Source organism: Phyllobates terribilis, unplaced genomic scaffold (genome assembly GCF_046119375.1).
Source record: "Phyllobates terribilis strain yellow unplaced genomic scaffold, ASM4611937v1 Scaffold_2__4_contigs__length_985480577, whole genome shotgun sequence".
Taxonomy (NCBI): domain Eukaryota; kingdom Metazoa; phylum Chordata; class Amphibia; order Anura; family Dendrobatidae; genus Phyllobates; species Phyllobates terribilis.
The window spans coordinates 636545661-636572353 of record NW_027362762.1 but is presented as its reverse complement, the minus strand read 5'-3'; the positions used below and the strand labels follow the sequence as shown (position 1 = coordinate 636572353).

General features: G+C 46.0%; 1 protein-coding gene across 1 annotated transcript in view; it reads right to left on the bottom strand.

The window, feature by feature from the left end:
• Nucleotides 1–18242, bottom strand: part of ELAPOR1 (endosome-lysosome associated apoptosis and autophagy regulator 1) — a 266746-nt gene extending 248504 nt beyond the window's left edge. Inside the window, exon 1 of the mRNA XM_073666607.1 lies at nucleotides 18045–18242. Within this exon, the coding sequence (XP_073522708.1) occupies nucleotides 18045–18164 (120 nt within the window). The 5' untranslated portion in view covers nucleotides 18165–18242. The remainder of the gene's footprint in view (nucleotides 1–18044) is intronic.
• Nucleotides 18243–26693: the final 8451 nt, after the last annotated feature.

Sequence of the window (26693 nt, the reverse complement as noted above, 5' to 3'; positions counted from 1 at the left end):
CTGCATCACACTGTTGACTCATGTTCAGTCTATGATCTATTAGCATACCTAAGTCTTTTTCACATGTACTGTTGCTTAGCTCTATTCCTCCCATTCTGTATATGCTTTTTTCATTTTTATTGCCCAGATGTAGTACTTTGCATTTTTCCCTGTTAAAAACCATTCTGTTGGTTGCTGCCCACTGCTCCAGTTTATTTAGGTCTTTTTGAATCCTCTCTCTCTCTTCTCTAGTATTAGCTATCCCTCCTAGCTTTGTGTCATCAGCAAATTTAATCAGTTTACCCTCAATTCCTTCATCTAAATCATTGATAAAGATGTTGAACAATACAGGTCCCAGGACGGAGCCCTGTGGTACCCCACTTGAGACATTCATCCAGCTGGATGTGAAGCCATTTACAACCACCCTTGGAGTCCGATCACTAAGCCAGTTATGAATCCACCTAACAGTTGCCTGGTCCATTGCATACTTGGTCATTTTTTCAATAAGGATGATGTGAGATACTTTATCAAATGCTTTGCTGAAGTCAAGATATACTATATCTACAGCATTTCCCTGATCCACCCAGTCAGTGATTCTGTCATAGAAGGAAATTAAGTTAGTCTGACATGACTTGTTAGTTACAAACCCATGCTGACTCTGGTTAATCACTTCATTCTTATCCATGTACTTACATACATGTTGTTTAATAATTTGTTCAAAGATCTTTCCTGGTATAGAAGTCAGACTCACCGGCCTATAGTTCCCTGGGTCCACCTTCTTCCCCTTTTTGAAGATAGGAACAACATTTGCTCTTCTCCAGTCTTCTGGGACTTCTCCTGTTCTCCAAGAATTTTCAAAGATTATGGAGAGTGGTTCTAAAATTTCTTCTACAATCTCCTTCAGTACTCTGGGGTGTAATTCATCTGGACCTGGAGACTTGAACTCATTTATGTTAGCTAAATATTCCCTCACAATCTTTCTGTTTACTGATAACTTGGATTCCTCTATTCCTTTAAAAGGACAGTGAAGATCAGTTGATGTTACATTTTCTTTCTGAGAGAAAACAGATGCAAAATAGGAATTAAAAAGTTCGGCCTTCTCAACATCCTCTCTTACCATTTCTCCATTTTCATCCTGTAAAAATCCTATAGCATCTTTGACTTTTCTTTTACTTTTGACATACCCCCAAAATCCTTTTTTATTGCTTTTGACATCTCTTGCAAGCCTTAATTCATTGTCAGCTTTAGCTAACCTGATACGTGCCCTGCAGGATCTGCAGACTGCATTATAATCTTCTTTAGATATGCCTCCCTCTTTCCATTTAATAAACATTTCTTTCTTTCTTTTTAGCATGTGTTTAAGTTCTGTGTTCATCCATCCTGGTTTCCTTAAATGCTTCCCATTCTTCCTACTTTTCGGGATTGTTAACGATTGTGCTTTGAGAATCTCATTTTTAAAAATTTCCCATCCTTCCTGGACATTTTTGTCCTTAAGGACATCCAGCCATTGGATCCCTCCTATTCTCTTTCTGAGTCTCTTAAAATCTGCCTTTCTAAAATCTAACCTTGAAGTTTGAGTCTTCACATGTCTTCCTCCTCTAGTTATCCAAAATTCTATAATAGCATGATCGCTGCCTCCTAGGGTCCCAGACACTTGATTATTTTCACCAGGTAAACCAATATCAGTGCACAAAATTTAGAAATAAACATTTCTGACATGCAAAAACAAAAAAAATAGTGATCAATATAGCCACCTTTCTTTATGAGGACACTCAACAGCCTTCCATCCATAGATTCTGTCAGTTGCTTGATCTGTTTTTGATCAACATTGCGTGCAGCAGCCACCACAGCCTCCCAGACACTGTTCGGAGAGGTGTACTGTTTTCCCTCCCTGTACATCTCACATTTTATGATGGACCACAGGTTCTCTATGGGGTTCAGATCAGGTGAACAAGGGGGCCATGTCATTATTTTTTCTTCTTTTAGACCTTTACCGGCCAGCCACGCTGTGGAGTAGTTGGATGCATGTGATGGAGCATTGTCCTGCATGAAAATCATCTTTTTCTTGAACGATACCTACTTGTTCCTGTACCACTGCTTGAGGAAATTGTCTTCCAGAAACTGGCAGTAGGTCTGGAAGTTGAGCTTCACTCCATCCTCAACCCGAAAAGGTCCTACAAGTTAATCTTTGATGATACCAGCCCATACCAGTACCCCATCTGCACCTTGCTGGTGTCTGAGTCGGAGTGAAGCTCTCTGTACTTTACTGATCCAGCCTCTGGCCCATCCATCTGGCCCATCAAGAGTAACTCTCATTTCATCAGTCCATAAAACCTTTGAAAAATCAGTCTTAACATATTTCTTGGCCCATTCTTGACGTTTTATCTTATGTTTCTTGTTCAAAGGTGGTCGTTTTTCAGCTTTCCTTACCTTGGCCATGTCCCTGAGTATCGCACACCTTGTGCTTTTTGATACTCCAGTAACGTTGTAGCTCTGAAATATGGCAAAACTGGTGGCGAATGGCATCTTGGCAGCTTCACGCTTGATTTTCCTCAATTCATGGGCAGTTGTTTTGCGCCTTTTTTGGCCAACATGCTTCTTGCGACCCTAATAATTCTGCACACAGTGTAGATGTTTGAACAGATTATATAATATTCAGCTGTCATGTAACAAAAAAAAAATTAAGAACAAAACACACACCATATTGCTTTAATCTTACTTGCAGCTTTTACTGGTTCCAACATACACCATTTTAGCATTTGCGCTGACCCACATAATTCATTACTTGCTTAAGGGTGGTATTACATACAGCATTTTTTTTAGGAAAAAAAATAACACTGCATTGTTTCAAGGTAATTAAACCCTAGTGGGTAGCTTACTCTGTTGTATTATTCACACCTTTTGATGCGCTTTTTATATTTGGTGGTGGCCTCTTTCTCAATTCAATATGTTTTAGGCATAACATTTAGTTAGTTTTTGCATAGAAAAAAAATAAATAAATTTTAGGCCATGACAAAACTACATGCTGCACCGTCACAGAATATACAACATCATTTATTACATTCTGTACCTGTGTATCCAGGTTTAGATTACAGGATTACTTTATGACCTTGATGACTCAGAAAAAGACAAACAATTGAGGTGTTTTCTTAGAATGGATCTTTTAAAGTCTACATGAACAGATGGTGCCACATGATGGAGGATGCACAAGTGAAGAGTACACAGTTCCTGATGTGTTTGATAACTAATCCCAGTTACTGACAAAATGTAGAACAAGACTCAGACAATTCCCTTTAAAAACAACAAAATAAAAAACTAAGGATATAACAAAAAAAAAAGTACACATTTGGCAATGGGGCATCAAGAAAGACCAGATCTACATCAGCAGAAAAATAAATTCATAGGTCTCAGAATATAGTGATACAAAAACAAACCAACAAAAAAAAACAACCACACACACACACACACACACACACACGTCTTCACATGACATGAAAAAATGTGTGTGTGATAGTACCCAAGAAAAATGAGAAAATACCCGGTAGTAAGTGAATAAATAAATAGCACATGTAAATAACACAGGGTACTTCGTTGATACTATTTTGAACAAAATAGCGTAAAAGCTGTTAAATAGCCACACATTGCACTTAATACCAACTCATTTCTTAGGTTTTGCTTTAGTTTTTTTTTGTACAAATGGGCATTGCTCCCCCTTTTTGGGCTGGGCATTTTGTCATTATACAGCTTTCCACGAGCAGGTGTCTGAACAGTCAGGCCTTGGTCCTGCTCTGCCCCCATCTATTTTGGGGTCTGCTGACACATAGCGAGGTGAACTACAAGAGCTGGGTCCGTCCCGATTGGGTACACCTTGTCACGGTAGGATAGCTTTTACACTTTTTTTGTTCAATCAAAATAGTGTCAACAAAAGTACCTTGTGTTATTTACATGTACCATTACCTTTTACATTTATTCACCTACAACAGGATATTTTCTCATTTTGTTTTTATCTTCGATTCCGTCTGTTAAATGGCTACAGTGTGAATATGCATCTACACATTGCACTTATGTGTAGATAGGTCTTATGCACTTACTGCAGATATGTTCCAGCTCATTTATTTGGTTTTGCTTTAGTGTGATCGTAGCCAAACAGTAAAAAAAAAATTATATAAATGTGGCATCACTAATCGCACTGACCCAAAGAATAAAACAGTCTTATCACTTATACCACACTAGCAACTGTGTAAAAAATAAAACCAAATTCTTGACCTGCTGTTGAGGTGTTCATGCTACATCCCTAAGATGGCAGCAAGACTCGGCTCACATTTAGCTTGCGCTCTACATTAAGCGCTTATATCAGGATTTCTGTATAAATCTCTGAAATACGTGATTGAGACGAAACCCCCGACGGAAGATTCCCTTTAGTGAGGCAGATGGAGGCACTGTGAACTTTGTCTGGCCTATGATCCAGCGGTGTTTGGCTTTTTAAGTATGCACAAAATCGCTGTCAGTCAGTTTTGTGTACGTCTAAAAAGAGGGACACTCCTGAACAGAGGTCAGACAAAGTCGAGAGTAACTCTGCTGTCTCATTATAGTGAATGGATTAGTCGGGGGATACATTATTCAGATGAAAGTGCACAGATGAGAACACAGGAAAATGTGATCCAAAATGTTATGTAAAATATTCCTAACAAAAGTTTCAACTCAATCCACAAAAAAAAAAAAAAAAAAAATCCTCACTCAGGTCCGTTATCTGTCAATGAAAACATAGGGGGCTTTAATGTTACTGGTAGCACAAAGTATCTGGAAAAGTGCTATGGCTTGCCCCCAAAAATGAAATGCATCAAAGTTTGTGCTCCCAAATCCAAATGCCCCCCTCCCTGAACCCCACAGTTTGCCTAAACTACATTTAGCATCCACATGTTTGGCATTTCTGTATTGATTAGTGTTGAGAGCCTGATTAATGTACAATGTGCACGTCTCCTAAATCACAAGCTGGGCACTACAACGGCAGATTTGCAATTTTGACTCAGCAATGTCCATTGCTGCTTGCTTCTGCAAAACACCTATTGAGTCAAAATATTGTCACTACACTCAGATAATTTCCCAGAGGGGTTAAATTTCCTAAATGTGGTCCCTTTAAGGAAAAGGGAGGGGGGGGGGATTCTGCTCTTCTGACACTTAGAGGCTCTGTATATGGAGTACGTAAACTATTTTATGAAAATGTGTTCTCCAAGAGTCAAATAGTTCTTTTCTCTAGAGTCTCACCGTGTGGCTAAGCAGTACTGTACAGCCACAATTAGGGTATTGCCATGTTCAGCAGAACTTGTATGAAAAGTTTTGGTGCCTTTACCCATTTTTCCATGTGAAAATGTAAATAGATTCTGGGGCTAAAACACTATTTTTGTGATAAAAAAAGTTTTTATTTTTCTTCTCCGTCCAATGGTATAAAATTCTGTGACACATCTGTGATGCCAATATGATCACTGGATCCCTATATGAACTCATTGAGAGGTGTAGTTTGTAAAATGGGGTCACTTATGGGGGAATTCTGCTGTTCTGGCACCTCAGGGGCTCTGCCAATGAGACATGGCACCTGTAAACCCTAACAGCCATATCTACTCTACAATATGGCACACCTTCCCTTCTGAGCTTTCCACTGTGCCTGTAAAGTAGGTCCTGATTACATGTAGCATATTGGCGCACTCAAGAGAAGTTGCACAACTAACTGTGCAGTCCATTTTTTCCTATTAGCACTTATAAAAATTAAAAACCAACAACATTTTAGTGGGAAAAAGGTAATTATTGTTTCTTCACCACTCAATGGTATGAAATTCTGTGAGGCAGATGTGGTGTCAATATGCTCACTGCACCCTTAGATTAATTAATTGAGGGGTGTAGTTTGTGAAGTGAGGCCACTTATTAGAGGGTTCTGCCTTTATGGCACCTCAGGGGCTCCTACCTACGGTATGTGATATGGCACCTTCAAACAATGTCAGCAAAACCTGCACTCCAATATGGCACTTTTTCCCTTCTGAGCTTTGCACCATGCCTCAAAAGTAGTTTTCGACCACATATAAGGTATTATCGTACTCAAGAGAAAGTGGGCAACAAATTGAACTTTTTTTTTTTAAATTAAAAATTTGGGGCCAAAGCAGCATTTTATTGGAAAAAAAAAATATTAATTTTCAATTTACTCAGCCTAATGTTAAGAAATTGTGTGAATTGCCTGAGGGTTAAAAATAGTCACTTCACACTTATACAATTTCTTCGAGAGGTGTAGTTTCTAAAATGGGATCACTTGTGGGGGTTTCTGTTTTGGCTTGTCAGGGGCACTTCAAATGTGACATTGCATCAGCAATCTATTCCAGCCAAAATAGGATGGAATGTTCATTTTTTCCTTCCACATTACTTTAAGGCTATGTGCCCACGTTGCATTTATGAAGCAGAAAATTTCTGCTTCATTTCTGCAAGTCCTCTCCCGGAAAAACGCATGCGGAATTCCGCACGCGTTTATCACGCGTTTTCCACATGCGGAATTGCCTTGCGTTTTTTATGCATTGGACAAAGGCAATTCCGCTTGCGGAAACGCAAAATTAAATGACATGCTGCGGATTTTTGAACGCGGCATAAACGCTGCGGAAAAATCCGCAGCATGTGCATAGAACTTGCGGAATCCCATTGGGGACCATGGGGTGCGGATATACATGCGTTTTTCAAGCGTTTACGCTGCGGAAATTCCGCATCAAAAACGCTTGAAAAACGCTACGTGGGCACACAGCCTAATTCAAGTGAATCATCTAAAGGGTTAATAAACTTCATAAATATGGTTTTGAGCACTTTGGGGGGGGGGGGGGGTGCTGTTTTTAAACTAGTGTCACTTTTGGGTATTTTCTGTTGTGTAGGCCCCAAAAAAAAAAAAAAAAAAATTCTACATTTTGTTCAAAAAAATAGAAAAAATGGTTCATAAACTTTTAACCCTTCTAACCTCCTAACAATTTTTTTTGTTTTTTTAAATGATGCGGATGTAAAGTAGACATGTGGGAAATGTTGTTTATTATCTATTTTGTGTGATATAACCGATTTGGTTCAAAGGGAATAAAATTTGCTAAATTTGTCACATTTTCATAGATAAAAATCATATCGATCAAAATTTTCTATTACAATGAAGTATAACACGTCACAGTCTCAAAAACACTGGGATATATTGAAGAATTTCAGAGTTATTACCTCATAGCGCTGAGTCCCAGGCGCCTGTCCGAGTGTGCCGCATAAGGATCACGGTTGCCACACTCTGATACATGGACACACAAAACACGGATATCTCCAGTACCAGAGATATGCGGACATGTGAAACCGGTCGTATACCTATTCTCAGAATGTTACTTACCTGAATTTGGCTCCCACTCCTGAGCAAAAAATACTGAGGCCTTAATCCCCTGTCTCACATAGCGATATCGCTAGCGATATCGCTGCTGAGTCACGGTTTTGGGGACTCACCAGCGATGTCGCTGTGTGTGACACTTTGCAACGATCAGGCCCCTGCTGTGAGGTCGCTGATCGTTGCAAAGTGTCCTGGACCATTTTTTGGTCGTTGGCCTCCCGCTGGCCAGCACACATCGCTGTGTGTGACCAGCGGGACCAACGATCTGGCTGGTAACTATGGTAAACATCGGGTTACTAGGGGCACGCACGCACTTAGTAACCCGCTGTTTACCATGGATACCACTCTGCTACGGTGCGCGGAGGCTCCCGCGCACCGTAGCAGAGTGGTATCCATGGTAAACAGCGGGTTACTAGGGGCACACGCGCACTTAGTAACCCGATGTTTACCATAGTTACCAGCCTGCTCCTGCTTGCAGCAGGCTGGTAACGGGAGCAGGACATCGTGGAACGATTCTTTCCACGATATCGCTGGTGAGCCTGCCTGTTTGACAGCTCACCAGCGATGTATTAGCGATGCAGCAACGATCCCTGACAGGTCGTATCGTTGTCGGGATCGCTGCTGCATCGCTTAGTGTGACGGGGCCCTTAGTGGAGTCGTAGCCTATCAGTATTTTTTCTCAGGAGTGGGTCAAAAATGCAGAATTGGAGCACTTTGTTCATTAGAGAAAAAGGTATAATAGAAACAAGTCACCAATTCTGCATTTTTGACCCACTCCTGGTTTTGGCGCCCACTCCTGAGAACAAAAAAAATATTGACTAAATACTGATAGTGGGGCAGTAGCCTTAAACTGAACCGGACACATGCTGCCCAATCCGTGGGCAGCATGTATCAGGCACGGGCTGTGCTATTTCAGCCATGCATATAACCCTCTGAAATGCCACAGCGTTTTAGCGTCAAACCTACTGTGATAGCTGCTGACACCGTGCTATAGACTAGTCGGACTGCCGGGTCTGTGACTGATTATGCCCACCCGATGCCAGTGACTGACAGGTCTTTCCTTATGAGCGCAAGTAAGCAGAGACCTGTCAATCCACGGCAACAGGGGGGGGGGGGGAGCCGCCGAGGATCTGAACTTATATTTCGTTATTAAGGTGAGCCATCATGTTGATAAGAGTGTCAGAGACGGCATCAGCAGAATCATACAATATCCCACCGCTGCCACCAATTTGTCAGGGATTCGGTACACGCACGAACCTGATTACTCACTACGTAGCTATCGGCAAGCGAGCAGTGAGCGTATGGCGTACACACCTCTGAATTCCAACGCATTAAATATGTGTATATGCCCCCGTATGATCACTGCCAGCTTCACAGTAACCCAATTAAGATTATTTGCTGCCACCACCAATCAGTTTTGAATATTCAATACAGGACTGATTTGACGTCTGCTTTCTTGTAGTGTATATGACTTTGGGGGGAGGAACGATTACAGAACAGAAGAAACAAATCCTGGCCGTGGAACTGGACCCCTGCTTACACATATATGTATCCCCCGGCATGAGTATAGATCCATATTCAGCTGGATCTTTTATGCCGAAGGGGGACCCTGGCCACACACTCCCCTGTGATGACCTCACCTGGGCTGGTCTCCGGTCTTCATGGTTTTCTTAAATCTCTAATTTTTGAGATAACTTCTGCGATCAACCAGTGAGAAGTTAACAAGTGACGCCATGTTTTCTATTGCGATTTTACCGTTCTTTAGAGACCACACATCACATAACTGCTGTTGGTTATGTTTGCCCTCTTGCATTATAGCTCACTGGCGAGGCGTACAGATAAGGAACAGATGCATGTTTTTCCATAACTAATCCCGCCGCTAAAAAATAGGTGTCCCATCGCAGTCGGAGTTATAGAAACTCTGATATTCCATATTGGTGTCTAAAAGCCTGCCTGATGTCTGGTGATTGCAGCTTGGAATGACCTGGATATTGTGGAGAGTGAGATAGACCCCCTTTGAAGTTTTGTTGAACTGTTTCCTGTCTCTTCCACTCTCAGGCCTATATGTTGAAAAGGTGTCTATTTGTCAGCAGGGGTTCCATTTGCTATGCTAAATAGCCTGGATAATTGAGCTTGTCACTTCTTTTGTATACCCGGCTATTTGCATTGAAGCAGTCTTCTAGATTGTGAGCTCTTGCTCCTTTGACAAATGGTATAAAAGGAGGAGAGAAGAGTGAGGGGGATTTGGAGGGAGAGAGAGATTTTTAATATTTCCTCACAAAGTTATAAATTGCAGGCAGTAAAACAAGATGAATAGATTGAAGCACAAGATATACTGCATCTTTTCCCGTAAAACAATCAATTAAACTCTCAAAATACAGCAATGGGGTTTTGAAGATAACCACACAATAGAGTAGGTATTAAAGCAAGTATAGTGGTACTACAGAAAGTTAAAACTTAACATTTATTACAAATCAATAAAAAGTGATAAACAAGTCACAAGGACCTAAAAACAAGTAAATGCCTGCCTGTGGTGGTGAGTAACCATACTAACCAGTAACTCATTATGTCCAGGAATACGAAAATATGTTATACAGACATAGTCTACCAGTAACATAACACAGATAAAATGGCAAAAAGTAGTGGAGCTCTCAAGACAATGTCTCAGCATATAAGAACCTTAGTACATTTAAACCAGTTATGGTGAGCATTTAGACCTTATATATACTAATGGAACGACCTCACCAAATAAAATGTCGGTTCTTGCTCTTTGGCTTTAAGACAGCTCCATGTGGTGGGGCATCCAAACCTTTTCAGCCTCCAGCAACACACAGCTCCCGACAGAGGGATCGTAGGCCGCAGGAAGGGGACCGGCCCCTGGCCCAGTCGTGTAATTCAGGTCCCGGTTGGAAAAACCGGAGGCTTCTGGCTTATATAGTCGGTTGCTGAAGCCACATTCTAATCCCCAGGAGGGTCAAGCAGGTCCGGGATCCGATGCACAGGAGGGACTTCAGAGCACCCGAGCGGGATTGAGAGTGGGCAGTGCAGGGCAGGAGGGAGAAAGACCCAGCGTGAAGACCGTCCAGCTAGGAACACATGAAAGTGGGGTTCTGCCAGGTACCCCTGATCTACCTGAGGAAGTGCTGAACCCCTGCCTGGTGAACGCAGCGTGACATGGGAGGCTGACACCTGTACAGTGCACCAGTGGAACCCTCATAAGAACTGTGAGTAAAAACTTGGATGACTGCACTGCACTGCCTCCGTCCATTCTTTGATCCACACCATCGTTTCCTCCCTGCACTACAACGCCCAGCGCACCCCTCACCACCTCACGCTGCCCTGGAGCTTGCTCTACCTGTGGAGAGCCACACCATCCCTGCTGCCGCAACACCAGCTCCAGAGGACTGCTCCCTCTAGTCGCAATCCACAGGTGGCATCACGAAAAATCCCCAAAACCCCATATAAAAATATCCCCCCCTTTAACTGACCGCCCTAGGTCACGGACCGGGCCAGCCACCGTGATATCCCCCGGCTACCGAGTACCCGACGGCCCTGGGGGCGCGTCACATGCACGCACACACAGACACACACAGTACGCAAACATGTACATGTGGCGCCCCTGAGGGTTCAGTCGCCACAGAGGTACTGCACCTCACCCAGAGGTGTGCCATCTCCTTCTCTCAGGTAAGGATGGAGTACTCGCGGGACCCCAACACCTGCTGCACTCAACACTACACTACTCCAGGCCGGCTGGAGGGGCATTATGCACTTCTTCTGCTGCCCTGTCCCTGGCTGGAGTGGGGGGAACCAGTAGTGGGTGTGGGTGGAGGATGCAGACAAGGGGAGCACTTAGAGAATATATAAAACCGGAGGCTTCTGCACTTTCATGGTACAGTTGCCACAACCGCTCCTAAGCCGGCGTGAAGGGCACCAAGTAGGTCCGGGAACTTCAAGTTGCCCAGAGGGATCTCAGAGTACCCGATCGGGACTTTGTGTGGCGGGGCGCAGGGCAGGAGGGAGAAGACCCTGTGGGGAGCAGAAACATCCCAGCTGCCATCCCATCACCCCCGGAGGTCTGCAGCAGCGCTGGTACCCATTACCAGGAGCCACAGGTGGCGTCACGAGACAAAACCCCTTTTAAAGAGTGACCCCAGGGTACGGGCCTGGGAGCCGACCGCCGTGACATCCCACAGAAGGTCAAGGCCCAGGTACCGAGTAACCCCCGTATCCCCCTGAGCGCCTCACACACACACACACACACACACACACGAAAAGAAAAAAGACTGTATGCAAAGGCAGGGATCACTATACATCAATATTTATTAGGCAAAAACCACATGGGCAAACCACAAAATATTAAAAACAAGAATGTTTCATTCTATATCAATACCATAGCAAGTCATGATATGGTCAACCCTCATATATGCAAGCCAAAGAGCAAGGTATTAGGGGGTCAGTTATAACAACAACAACACCCCAAAGTGTCACTGATAGGAAAAAAAATAATAAGGCAGCACCAAAAACTACAATAAGCTGGATAAAGAATATGCTGCCGACACAAGATTATTCAAAGAGCATAAATGCCATGATGAAATATGGCAAAACTACTGATAAAATAAAACATCAGTAGGGGGTACGAGAATAATATGTCCTAACCAATAGGTGAGCCAGAAGCTATACCTGGGAGGGTAAAGAAACAACCAAAGACACACACAGTACGCAGACATGCGCACACACACAACGCAGACATTCACATGGTACACAGATATGGTACACAGCGTGGGAAGTCAGCTGAGGAAAGGAACATTAAGAAAGGGGGTCCCGCCAAGTACCCTTGAATGGCCTGGGGGACTGCTGAACCCCTGCCTGGCAAACGCAGTGCGACGCGGGAGTCTGACACCTGGACAGTGTACCCGAGGAACCTAAAAAGAACTGTGAGTAAACTCGGATGACTGCACTCCACTGTCTCTGTCCGTTATTGCCGCTGCGCCATCATCACTCCTGCACTACAACATCAACCCTGCCCCGGGGGTCCGCTCTGCCTGTGGGAAGCAGAAACATTCCAGCTGCCACCCCATCACCCCCGGAGGTCTGTAGCAGCGCCGGTATTCATTACTGGGAACCACAGGTGGCGTCACGAGACAAACTGTTAACAAAAAAACCCTTTTAAAAAGAGTGACCCCAGAGCACGGGCCCGGGAGCCGACTGCCGTGACATCCTACAAAGAAGGTAAAGGCCTGGGTACCGAGTCCCCCATATCTCTGCTGGGCGAGTCATACTCTTCTTGGCGTCACAGACAGGATTTCGTGCCCGTTATCACCGGGTACTGTGCGCCTAAAGACTGTTTTTCTTTTGCTTCACTGAATTTGGCGCCCGCCCCAGAAGAACGGGCGTCATTATGTGCGTACTCAAAGACAACAATGAATCGCCTCCCATCGTGGGCCGGGTCCCAGAATGGCGCCAAAAGCGAGGCCCGCCCCAAGCAACAGAGACCATGTATGTAGAGGTGTCTGTCAAAGTGGGGGGGCCGCTCCTAGGAGTGACCAACAACAGGCTGCCATGGAACCGCCCCCGAAAGGGGAGAGGAGGAGGATAGAAGTGGAGACAGGGTGTGGTCTTAACCAGTCTAGACAGACCGCAGCCGGCAGCCAGCATTGAAGGAGATCAGGACCAAACCTCCGCCTTTGGCCTGCAAGAGCTGGCGACCCCCCTCACCTTGGAGGGAGCAATCGTTAAGCTGTCCCTGGAGGATTCCCAATTCCTCCAGAGCGAAGTACAGGAGCTGAGCCAGCAGGTGGAAAAGGCCCAGCAAGCGGCGGTCGCCAAGTGGAAAATGGAGCTGCTGGCGAAGATCGCAGCACGGCGGCAGCCAGCGTTGTGCGTCACCAGTGGCACCACGGCCCAGGAGGTCGTGTGCAGCACAGGAGCAGGTAGGAGAAGTTCCCCCGTCCTGGGAGCTGAAAGCGCTAACCTGCTCCTGGGCCTCCTGCAACACCCTCTGTCCCCGGGAGCATACGCCTTAGAGCAACTTCTGGGCCCGGAACCTCTGATCCCGGGCGCCAACCCAGCGGACCTGCTGCTCAACGCGCTCCCAGAACCGCCAGCCCCTACAGCCGTGGGGGAGTACGGACACTCTACTTACGACTGGTCCACTAAAGTAGAGGACCAGCAGCGACCTCCGCTAGTACCGACACCAGCGCCCCTGGTTGCCTGCCAGAGAGGAGAGGAGTATAGATGGGACAACCATGGGGGGGGACCTCATGGGGTTCCCGCAGGAGACCCAGGCCCAAGCCCTGCAGAGGGAGGGATTCCGCAGGCAGGAACTCCTGCAGCTAGCAAAGGAGCGGCGCACACGGCGGGTGCGCTGGGAGCAATTGGAGGCCAGAAACAAGGCCGCCAAAGAGCAAGTACGCCAAAATGAGTCCGTTCAGCCTAGTCCCCGAGAGGAGGGATTAATAGTCAAGTTCAACCAAGAAGCCAGATGGGGCTTTATTCGCGATCCAGAATTCGATCGAGACATTTTTGTAAACAGGCGGGATGTCGAGTCCCACCTAGAACAAGGACACCCTGACTGAAATTTGTACCCTGGTTACTATGTCTCCTACACCAGGCACCATGGGGAACGCGGATGGTACGCCCTCCGAGTCCATCACGTGTTTAAGGAGGACGAGGACATGCCCCTGCAGCCCGAGGCTGATGACCCGGCGGATTCAGTCGGTGAGCACCAGGAATATCCCCAGTTGGGATACCACTACTAATGCAAGAGTAGATGGGACTGGATTGTAAGTAGTTACCCGTAAGGGTACAAAAAGTTTATTTGTGTTTACTTAAATATGCAGCTACCCAGTAAGGGTTAAGAGACATGGAGGTTATGGACAGTGAATAACCCACAAACTGTTTGTTGTAAATAGTTTGCACTTCTTAAAGTGCCCCTTATTGGTTTTATATACACAACCACAGACCTCAGAACAAAAACCCGTTTGGCGTGGCCGAAGACGTGGTCCAACACCTGGATCACCAATGCCCTGCAGCCACGCCCAGGGCCTACGTTGAGGGTTTTCGGACGGGTCCCTCATGCTGCTCAAGATTACACCTTTACCAGTGAGATGGACACCCTGTTAGGGATCTCACCACAATTTGCTTGAAAAATGCTGAAAATGTTGTTATTTAAGTTTTATAATGTTTTTGATAAATGTAACCAGTAACGTTCAAGAAAAAGTGCCTCCCATAAAGGGAAGAAAGGTTATGATTATCTTATATGTGAATGCATTCCAAAAATTTTGCATGTCTGTAATATACCGTGTTTTGCTCTGTTCCAGACCGCGGACGTGCTGTGTTTTGCCAAGGGGGAGTGTGGCGCCCCTGAGGGTTCAGTCACCACAGAGGTACTACCATCTAGTGGTGCCTCACTCTCAGGTAAGGAAAGGGTACTGCCCGGGACCCCAACACCCGCATTCAACACTACACTGCTCCAGGCTGGCTGGAAGGGCAAGATGCGCTGTGTTCTGCTGAGCCCTGTCCCTGGCTGGAGTGGGGGGAACCAGAGTGAGAGGGAACCAGTAGTGGGTGTGGGTGGAGGACATAGAACAGGGGAGCACGTGAATAGCAGGTGTATAAAAAGAGAAGCCATCTTAGTTAGTTATGCAGTGCGGTAAGCAAGTGCAGAAAGGAGGAGAGGAGGGGAACAGAGTCTCATCAGGAGCTCTGCTCCATCAGTGGGACCTAGTGAGAGAGGCCCAGGAGGGGAGCAGAGAAGAAAGGCTCCGGTAACTGAAGGGATCCCAGGGGGTACGGCGAGTGCAGGACAGCACCCGTACGCCGGAATCTGTCAAGAGTCAGAGGGATCAGGCCGCAAGAAGGGAACCGGTCCCTGGACTAGTCGTGTTACTTCAGGTCTCGACTAGAAAACCGGAGGCTTCTGACCTTTATGGTGCAGTCGCCACACTAACATCCAAGTGGCCAAGAAAGGTAGCCATTTAGGACCAGGGAACTCTAGGTTGCCCTGAAGGATCCGAGGACACCATCTTGGGACTTAGTTTGCGAGGCGCAGGGCAGGAAGGAGAAGACCCAGAGCGGGAAGACGGCTGAGGAAAGGAACATAAAGAAAGGGGGTCCCGCCAAGTACCCTTGAATGGCCTGGGGGACTGCTGAACCCCTGCCTGGCAAACGCAGTGCGACGCGGGAGTCTGACACCTGGACAGTGTACCCGAGGAACCTAAAAAGAACTGTGAGTAAACTCGGATGACTGCACTCCACTGTCTCTGTCCGTTATTGCCGCTGCGCCATCATCACTCCTGCACTACAACTCCCTGCCTGTGGGGAGCAGAAACATCCTAGCTGCTATCCCATCACCCCCGGAGGTCTGCAGCATTGCCGGTATTCATTACCGGGAACCACAGGTGGCGTCACGAGACAAACTGTTAACAAAAACCCCCTTTTAAAGAGTGACCCCAGAGCACGGGCCCGGGAGCCGACTACCGTGACATCCTACAAAGAAGGTAAAGGCCCGGGTACCAAGTCCCCCATATCCCCCCTGGGCGAGTCACATACAATACGTAGACACACACATACAGATATACATACATATTTGAAAACAAATTCTTAAAAACACATATAAAAATGGACATAAATATTATATATATATATATATATATATATATATATATATATATATATATACACACCCATACATATACACACACACACACACACACACACACACACACATTAGAAATATTTTTAAAATGGGGATTGGGAAAGCTGGCAACAAGTCTCACTCACCTGCCCCCGGTCCTGTCTCCAGTCGAGCTCCTCTGCCATGTGGCTGTGCAGGGCCGCCGGCGTGTCACAGACATGGGGCCTTGAACCATCAGAGGGGCCCACTTGCTGTCAGGGCCCCGGCTGCTCGCCCTCATCTATGCAGTGCCGCCGGCGTGTCACAGACATGGGGCCCTGGACAATCATAGGGACCCACTCGCTGTTGGCCAGTATGCTCCCTCTCATCTATGCAGAGCCACCAGCGTGTCACAGACATGGGGCCCTGGACCATCAGAGGGGCCCACTCGCTGTTGGGGCCCAAGGCTGCTCCCTCTCATCTATGCAGGGCCGCCAGCGTATCACAGGCATGGAGCCCTGGCCCATCAGGGGGGGCCCACTCGCTGTCAGGGCCGGGGCCCCTCCCCCCGCATCTGTGCAGGACCTCCCGCGGTGTTTGATTGCCGGCACTTCAGACATGGTGGTGCGCTGTGAGGCTGTGTCTGCTACCAATGACGCGACAGGGGTGACACACAAGCAAAATTAAAGGCGCAGTGTCGCCCCTGCCGTGTCATTAGTACCAGACACAGCCGCACTGCGCGCGGCCATGTCTGGTGAAGTGCCGGTGGTCCTGGCTGCACAGATGCCAGGGAAACAGCCCGGGCCCCAACAGCGAGTGGGCCCGGCACTTGCCCAGGTATGCTGGGTGCTGACGCCGGCCCTGAGAACAGCGGTTCTCTCGCTCCTGTTTAACAATCATGGAAGGCAGAGGCAGCCTGCTATGTGGATTTAGCTGTGCCATGTGCTATCCATCTAGCATTAGCCTATATTCACAAAGCTTATTCCAACATGTAACAAAAAACTATGACAAATGTAAAAGGTGAAAAAAAGACTTTGTTGCTCTTGCAGAAATGTGGATTTCTGATTGAAAGCAATCGGAAATGTTTTAACTCCTTCAGGGTCAGGAAATATTTCACTTTTTTTTTTTGTTATTCCAAGATTCTTTGCATTCATTTCAGTTCTGAGGGGGATAAAATGGGGAGGAAAAAAAATGCAATTCAGTCAAGGTTTTTGGGGTTTGGTTCTTGCAACATTCATTGGGTGGGAAAGATGACCTGGAAACATGATTGTCCAGGTCAGCGTGATCCCAGAATACCAAACTTACATCAATTCCTTCTTTTCTATTTAAAAGCGAGGAAAAGAAGAAAAAAAAGAAAGAAAAAAGAAAAAAAAAACTCAGTTTAAAAAAAATAAATAAAATCATTTAAAAAAACAAACAAAAAAAAAACCACCAAAACACTGTTCGTTTTCTTTTGCATTGCGAGATTATTTTCCGAGAAATGTAACATTTTTACTATTTTATTGATTGAGGTGAGTGATGGATTTGTTTTGCATTTTTTAGGCTACACATGGTTTTGCAATGCAATTCTTACCTGTGAAACAAACTTATTTTACATGCATCACTTGTAAAAACTGCATTAGTACATGGTGGCGATTCACAGTAATATACATCTTACAGCAGTGAGAAGGAAGATACGATAGAGAATACAAATACTATGAAAGACCAGAACGCAGATCTTTTTTTTCTTAGAGGTGTAACAACATTTTGCACACCACTGCTAACATAGTCCTCCCATATTCCAGCTTTCCCCATCTGGGATATTGGTGTACAATCCCAACCAGCGTCTTTGTGCTGCTCATGCAGATCACTAAGCACACGAGGCCGGGCCCTGAGACTCCCAACAGCTGTCAGGCATCCAAGAGCTTGCACAACCCTACAACAATATCATTTAATACAAGACTAACAAATCTACCTACACCCTGTTCACATTAACCCTTTGCAGGTCTCCACGCAAAGCATTTTGTAAGTACTTTTTGGTAAAGTGCAAGACAATTTTTGCATTTCATTCTAGATCTTAATTCATCTTACCTCCTTACAAGCATGGAGCTGCTGTCCTTGAACTGGGATGAAGCTGAAAAGTAGCATCAGACAACAGAAGAAGTATAGGCGAGCGTTCTGAGCCGGACTTAAGAAAGTTGGTGCAGTCATGACTTGTTCTCTGCAGCCAACACCTGTCTACTTGAAAAGTATAAAGAGGAGAGGTGAAGTACAGCACCTGTTATCAAGGAGAGGGGAAGGCTTTAATATTAACACACACCTCTACACCACTGTCTCAGCCCTGACATTAGCATTCAATTCAATTACTGACTTTTTTATTTTTCATCTAATATGTGAATATAAAATAATACAATTGTAACATATATTATTCCAAATATATATATAAAATAAAGTAATACTGACATATTTAGAGAAATCATATATTTTGTACAACCAATAGTCAAAGAACAAGGAGGAATGCAGCACTTCCATCCTGCAATTATTAAAAAAATCTGACTTTATTGAAAAAGCATAAAAACTTTGAATTCACTTCACATGTTAAAACCTGATGTGTTACTGGCGCACGCCGGCGCCCTTAGTCATAGGATCCTATGATAAAACGTTGTTACCCTTTTGCTCGTCAGTGTATTTCTTACATATTTTAATTAAAGGGAATGTGTCACCCCCCTGGGTGATATCAGACCTCTATTATGGGCATACAGGGTATAGAAAAGTAAATCTATACTTACCTGTATGGCCCATAGCAGAGGTCTGATTGCAGAGAAAAGTGTTTTCATAAACTCCGTTGTGCACAGGCTTGGCATCCAGGGGCCTTCAAGAAATCCTTGCCTATGTGCTTATTATTCCTTGAAATCCCCGCCTATGTGCGTAATTATCATATCCCCTCCCCTGTACGTCACAGGACCCTGTACACTGTGCTCCCTGACTTCCCGGGCATGCGCAAAGTGCGCGGTTTGCTTCATCTCGGCCCCGTCTACCTGTGCATTGCGCCGCAGGGTTCTATTGCGCAGGCGCTGGGGAGTCACTGCAGTGATAATACAGATACAAAATGTTTTTTTTCTGCATGAAAAACTGTCAAATTTTCCTATGCTCATCTGAATCCATCTGTTCATCTTGGAAAAAAAAACCTGATGATTTTTCATTAGTTTTTTTCACTGGTGTGTGCATTTTTTACATCCTGTAGCATAACTGGGATAAAGGGTTAAATCCCAGCTCTGCAGGGTCATGACTAGATACACCTGTAGGGTTTTGCTAAGAACCAGGAAGCAGCTTCATTGAGAGGCAGTGTCAGTCTGCTGCATAAGGGTATGTGCCCACGCAGCGTTTTTCAAGCGTATATGCTGCGGATTTTCCGCAGCGTAAACGCTTGTGAAACGCTATGTTATCCGCCCCCCATGGTGCCCAAGGGGATTCCGCAAGTTAAATGCCCATACTGCGGATTTTTCCGCAGCGTTTATGATGCGGGGAAAAATCCGCAGCATGTCAATTAATTTTGCGTTTCTGCAAGCAGAATTGCCTTTGCAATGCAAGAGAAAACGCAAGGCAATTCCGCATGTGGAAATCACGCGATAAACGCGTGTGGAATTTCGCATGCGTTTATCCGGGAGAGGACATGCAGAAATGAAGCAGAAATTTTCTGCTTCATTTCCGCAGCGTGGGCACATAGCCTAAAGCAGAGTTGAGGGTGCTGCTGGTGGGACCAGCTAAGATGTGAGCTGTAGCTGAGAGACTTGTTGGGTCCTCTCTGAGGAGTCGGTCAGTCGTAGAAGATGCACATCTGGTGAATGCACAGACTGTGGACACCAGACTGGATGTGTCTTGGAGCTGTTGGATAGCCAGAATTTTGAGAAGAGACTGTACAGACTGTGTGCAGAGAACTGCAAATATCAGTGGTTGCTATGAGCAATAGTTGTTTTGTTTGACCGAGCTGGGGCTAGCTCAGCCATGTATGAGTAGCCAGAGTCTGTTCTGTTTAGTCAGGGCCTGGACAAGGCTACGGATGTTTTTACGAGTTTGTTTTGGTTCTGTGTAACCTGTTGAAAGCAGTAAAAAACTGCATGTGTTTGGACTAAAACCGCATTGCCTGTCTGAACGCTACCTAATGCCTACCAGAGACTGTGAATCGCTACAATCCATAATGCATCTGATTTATACATCAATAAGCTACAATAACAGGACAAATACAGTTTTCTATGTTAATATTATAATTGCAATGTATCCATAAAAAATAGAGGCAATATAGATGGTGTCTATATACCACGTCCATATGTAAAGATGTTCACATTAAAGTGAATCTGTCAGCAGGTTTTTATTGCCTTAAGTACACCATTGACTTGTGTTGGTCAGTATTCTATTTGTTTTGCATTCGGACAGCATACAGATGTAAAATACGCTCATCTGAACAAGCCCTTAGCCTGTAAAATCACCTTTAATTACATTCCTCTTTTACATGTGGTTTTTCTTTATTTGTGACTTTGTTTATTCACCCTTACATTATTTTTACTATAGAAATCTTTTTATGAAAATGAATAAAGAAAAACAGACTGCTTGTAGTTTTTTTCATATTTCCCTATTGATTTTTGTCATTTGCCTGCAGCATTTTTTCATGCATTGCATTGTGAGACCCCTTTCAGGAGTCCATTTTTTATTGCGGTCATGAAAAGTTCACAAATTTTCATCATTGTTTGGCTCATTTTGACAAGCATATTTTTCATCTCTGCTTTTCATATGCAAAACAGATATCATATGGACCAACGCAAGTCAACTGTGGAATCCACATGAAAAAATTTGTAGCATGCACTGTATTAAACAGTTCCGGACCGTCTGAAGAGTTTGAACGTCCAAGCAGTCCCCACTTTACTCTGTACTGACATTCTAAAACTACAGAGCAGAGTAATCTGCTTGCAAGAGATCATGCAGCTGCTGTAGTGGGGAGCTGGCTATTAAACACCGCTAACTCCCCACAGACAAGGCGCATATGGTTTAAGAGGATTTGTTTTGCCAACAACATAGCCATTTGAGGCTCATTTTCGATATGTAGTTGAGATTGACCTCAATAGTGATGAACAAGCGTGCTCGATACTTGATTGAGGGCTCGAGCACACTCGTTACTTGATCAAGTATCGTGGGTGCTTGAGTGCCATGCTCAAATCCCCATCCTGTATGTTTTGCGGCTGTTAGACAGTCAACAACCATGTGGGATGTGCCCGCCCTACACAGTAATGCCGTAGCCATGTTCAATACTGGCATTACTGTGATTGGCCGGCCGCATCATGTCCTTGGGTCTTATAGAAAACCCAGTGACGTGATGCTCGGCATACTCTCCTCCTGCCTACGGCTCGGTGCCTGAGATCACTGACCCAGCGCCAAGATATAGGCATGGGGATCAGTGCATATTAATTTTTAATTTACATCTGATTAACTGGCCAGGGAGTGTGTCAACCGGAGAAGTGACAGCAGTAAAAGTTACATATCCTGAAGGGTGCCATATTTCAGGATATCATTAGTATAGAAAAAAAAATCACCTGACAGATTCCCTTTAACTTATTAAATAAATAAATTAATAAAATGACATGCGGTCCCCCCAATTTTAAAGAGAAACTGTCAGGAGGATTTAGCCCTATAAACTAAAGGCATGTCTATTATGGCGCTGTGATGCTGAATAATCGGATACCTGATGTAAAGGGATCCGATCAGTGCCTGTTGAATACTTACCCTGTGAGTATTCCATCAGTGATCAGTATCCGATCAGTGACCTGTACAAGAAGCAGAGGAGGCTGATGGGGGGATGGAGAACCAGAAGAAGACTCTGCCCCCCCACGTCCCACCCCGAAGCACACTGAAGCAGAGAAGATGTAATTCTATGAAAACTTCACAAGGTGAATATTCAACACCCACTGATCGGATCCCTTCACATCAGGTATCAGATTAATCAGCATCACAGCGCCATTATAGACATGCCTTTAGTTTATAGGGCTAAATCCTGCAGACAGGTTCTCTTAGTTTATAGGGCCAAAATGCTGCGAAGCCCCTCTGCTCTTGGATCGGAGGCCCCACAACGTCATCACAGGGTCCCTATCGTTGCCATGGTGACCTGATGTCGTCATGACATCTGGGTCACCGGGCACGAGCAAGGTAGTTTGATCATGCGCAGTGCATGACCAAACTATCTTGTGTCTTCAGGGCTGACAGCTATAAGGCTTAGCAGCGATCCTTCATTGCTATGCCTTATAGCAGTGATCAGACTGCAGAACGTGAAAGTCCCATAGTGGGACTAAGTAAGAAAGTGAAAAAAAAGTTGTAAAAATATAAAAAAATAAATAAAAAAAAAAGAAAAAATTATATTATATTATATATATATATATATATATATATATATATATATATATATATATACACACACACACATACATACATACATACATACACACTGTATATTTATAACATAACGGGAGATGTATCCTTCTGTCCGAAGCTTCTATAGACTGCGCAGTCTGGGCAGAAACAGAAGAAAACATCTGCCGTTACAGGTGAGAGGGAGGAGGACGGTGAAGGACTGTGGTGCCGGAGATCGCGGTATGTGGAATCGCTCACCGCATACCGCTATCTCCGGCGCCATTAAGCCACATACCCCGATCTCCGGCGAATCTGGAGGAGTGTGGCGCCAGAGTTTGCGCATGCGCATAGCGCGATCTCCGACGCCACTTTGTTGAAGACAAATTTGCAGTGTGCAAATCTGTGTTCAACAAAATGGCGCCACAGATCGCGCAAACACTGGCGCCACACTCCTCCTTCAGACTCGACGGAGATCAAGGACGCGCTGCAAGGGTGAGAGGAAAAGGTGAGTGGGAGTGTATTTTTTTTTTTTTGTATGGATGGGGGCAGCACAAATACCAGGATGAGGGGCCACAAATACAAGGGTGAGGGAGCACAAATACCAGGGTGGGGGGCCACAAATGCCAGGATGGGGGGCAGCACATAGAAGGATGGGGGCAGCACATAGCAGGATGGGGTCAGCACATAACAGTATGGGGGTGCAGGATGGGGGCAGCACATAACAGGATTGGGAAGCAGGATGGGGACGCACATAACGGGATGGGATTGCTGGATAGGGGCAGCACATAACAGGATTGGGGAGCAGGATGGGGGAGCAGCATGGGGGCAGCACATAACAGGATTGGGGAGCAGGATGGGGACAGCACATAACAGGAAGGGGGCGCACATAACGGGATGGAGGCGCAGGATGGGGGCAGCACATAACAGGAAGGGGGTGCAGATAACGGGATGGGGGAGCAGGATGGGGGCAGCACACAACGGGATGGGGGCAGCACATAACAGAATTGGGTAGCAAGATGGGGGCAGCACATAACGGAATGGGAGCACTGGATGGGGGCAGCACATAGCAGGATGGGGGCAGCACATAACAGGATGGGGGCGCAGAATGGGGGCAGCACATAACAGTAATGGGGCAGCACTTAACAGGATGGGGGAGCAGGATGGGGGGTGCACATAACAGAATGGGAGCACTGGATGGGGGCAGCACATAGCAGGATGGGGGCAGCACATAACAGGATGGGGGCGCAGAATGGGGGCAGCACATAACAGTAATGGGGCAGCACTTAACAGGATGGGGGAGCAGGATGGGGGGTGCACATAACAGAATGGGGGTGCTGGAAGGGGGCAGCACATAGCAGGATGGGGACAACACATAACAGGATGGGGGGTGCACATAACGGGATGGGGCGCACATAACAGGATGGGGGCAGCACATAACAGGATTAGGGAGCAGGATGGGGGGCGCACATAACGGGATGGGGGCAGCACATAACAGGATGGGGGCAGCACATAACAGGATTAGGGAGCAGGATGGGGGGCGCACATAACGGGATGGGGCGCACATAACACGATTGGGGCACAGAATTGGGGCGCAGGATTGAGGCAGCACATAACAGGATGGGGGAGCAGGATGGGGGGCGCACATAACAGGATAGAGGCAGCACATGACAGGATGGAGGCGCAGGATGGGGGCAGCACATAACAGGATGGGGGCAGCACATGCCAGGATGGGGCGCAGGATGGGGGCAGCACCTGACAGGATGGGGCCAGCACATAGCAGGATGGGGGCCAGCACATAAGATAGGGGTGCAGGATGGGGGGCGCATATAACGGGTTGGGGGCAGCACATAACAGGATTGGGGAGCAGGATGGGGGCAGCACATAACAGGATTGGGGAGCAGGATGGGGGCAGCACATAACGGGATGGGGTGCTGGAAGGGGGCAGCACATAGCAGGATGGGGACAACACATGACAGGATTAGGGAGCAGGATGGGGGGCGCACATAACGGGATGGGGGCAGCACATAACAGGATTGGCGCAGCACATAACAGGATGGGGGCAGCACATACCAGGATTGGGGAGCAGAATGGAGGCAGCACATAACAGGATTGCGGACCTGGATGAGGGGCACACATAACGGGATGGGGCGCTGGATGGGGACAGCATATTTCAGGATTGGGGAGCAGGATGGGGGCAGCACATAACAGGATGAGGGCGCAGGATGGGGGGGCGCACATAACGGGATGGGGGCAGCACATAACCGGATTGGGGAGCAGGATAGGAGCAGCACATAACAGGATTGGGGGCGCACATAACGGGATGGGGGTGCTGGATGGGGGCAGCACATAGCAGGATGGGGACAGCACATAACGGGATGGGGGAGCAGGATGGGGGCGCACATAACAGGATTGGCGCAGCACATAACAGGATGGGGGAGCAGAATAGAGGCAGCACATAACAGGATTGGGGAGCAGAATGGGGGTGCACATAATGGGATGGGGCGCTGGATGGGGGCAGCACATACCAGGATTGGGGAGTAGGATGGGGGCAGCACATAACAGGATTGGGATGCAAGATGTGGGCGCACATAGCGGGATGGGGGCGCAGGATTGGGGGAGCACATAACAGGATGGGGGGCACACATAACTGGATGAAGGCAGCACATAGCAGGATGGGGGCAGTACATAACAGGATGGGGCGCAGGATGGGGGCAGCACATAACATGATGGGGACCACAAATACTAGGATGGGGGAAGTACAAATACCAGGATGGGGGGCAGTACTTAACAGGATGGGGACAGCACATAACAGGATGGGGGCACAGGATGGGGACAGCACATAACAGGATGGGGGCACAGGATGGGGACAGCACATAACAGGATGGGGGCACAGGATGGGGGCAGCACATAACAGGATGGGGGCACAGGATGGCAGCACATAACAGGATGGGGATACAGGATGGGGGCAGCATATAACAGGATGGGGGCACAGGATGGTGGCTGCACATAACAGGATGGGGATACAGGATGGGGGCAGCATATACCAGGATGGGAGGCCATATACTAATAAAAATGCTCGCCACCAGGACATAGAACGGGTTCAATAGCTAGTATATACCCGTATATATAATACCCAGAAATAAATATTATGAAAAAAATAATAAACAATACAAGTACACATATTTGGTATCGCTGTGTCTGGAACAATCTGACCTATAAAACTGTCTCAATAGTTAACCCCTATAGTGAACACTGTAAAAAACATAAAAGAATAAGCAAAAAATGATGCTTTATCATCATGCCGCCGAACAAAAAGTGGAATAAAACGCGATTAAAAAGAGTAATGTAATAAAAATGGTACTGCTGAAATCATCATCTTGTCCCACCAAAAAACAGCTCCATCAGACAAAAAATAAAAAAGTTATTGCTTTCAACATAAAGCGATGCAAAAGAATTTTTTTTCTAGAAAATAGGTTTTATTGTGTAAAAGCGCCAAAACATAAAAAGCTATATAAATGTAGTATCGCTGTAAACGTACTGACTCGAAGAATAAAGCTACCTTATCAATTTACCACACGCGGAACGACATAAAAAAACTCCCCAAAAAACAATTCCTGAATTTTTGGTTTTTGCTTATTCTGTCCCCCAAAAATCGGAATAGAAAGCGATCAAAAAATGTCACATGCCTGAAAATGGCACCAATAAAAACATCAACTTGTCCAGCAAAAAACAAGCCATCACATGACTGTCAGCTAAAAATATGGAAAAATATAGAACAATATGGAAAAATTATAGCTTTTTGGTGATGCAAAAACTATTTTTGCAAAAAAAAAGTGTTTCTTAGTGTGTGACAGTTGGCAAACATAAAAACCTGATATAAATCTGTTATCGCTGTAATTGCACCGACCCGAAGAATAAACTCGTCTAATCACTTATACCCCATGAGGAATGGTGTAAAAAATAAAAATAAAACCAATCCTTCTCCTGTTGCTGATTTGTTCATTCTGACTCCCAAAGATTGCAGTAAGGCTTGGCTCACATTTATCCTGCTCTCTGCGCTGAGCGCTTAAGCCCCAGTCTCACATAGCGACATCGCTAGCGAGATCGCTGCTGAGTCACGGTTTTGGTGACTCACCAGCGACCTCACCAGCGATGTCGCTATGTGTGACACTTTGCAGCGATCAGGCCCCTGCTGTGAGGTCGCTGATCGCTGCAGTGTCCTGGACCATTTTTTGGTCGTTGGCCTCCCGCTGGCCAGCACACATCGCTGTGTGTGACCAGCGAGACCAACGATCTGGCTGGTAACTATGGTAAACATCGGGTTACTAGGGGCACGCGCGCACT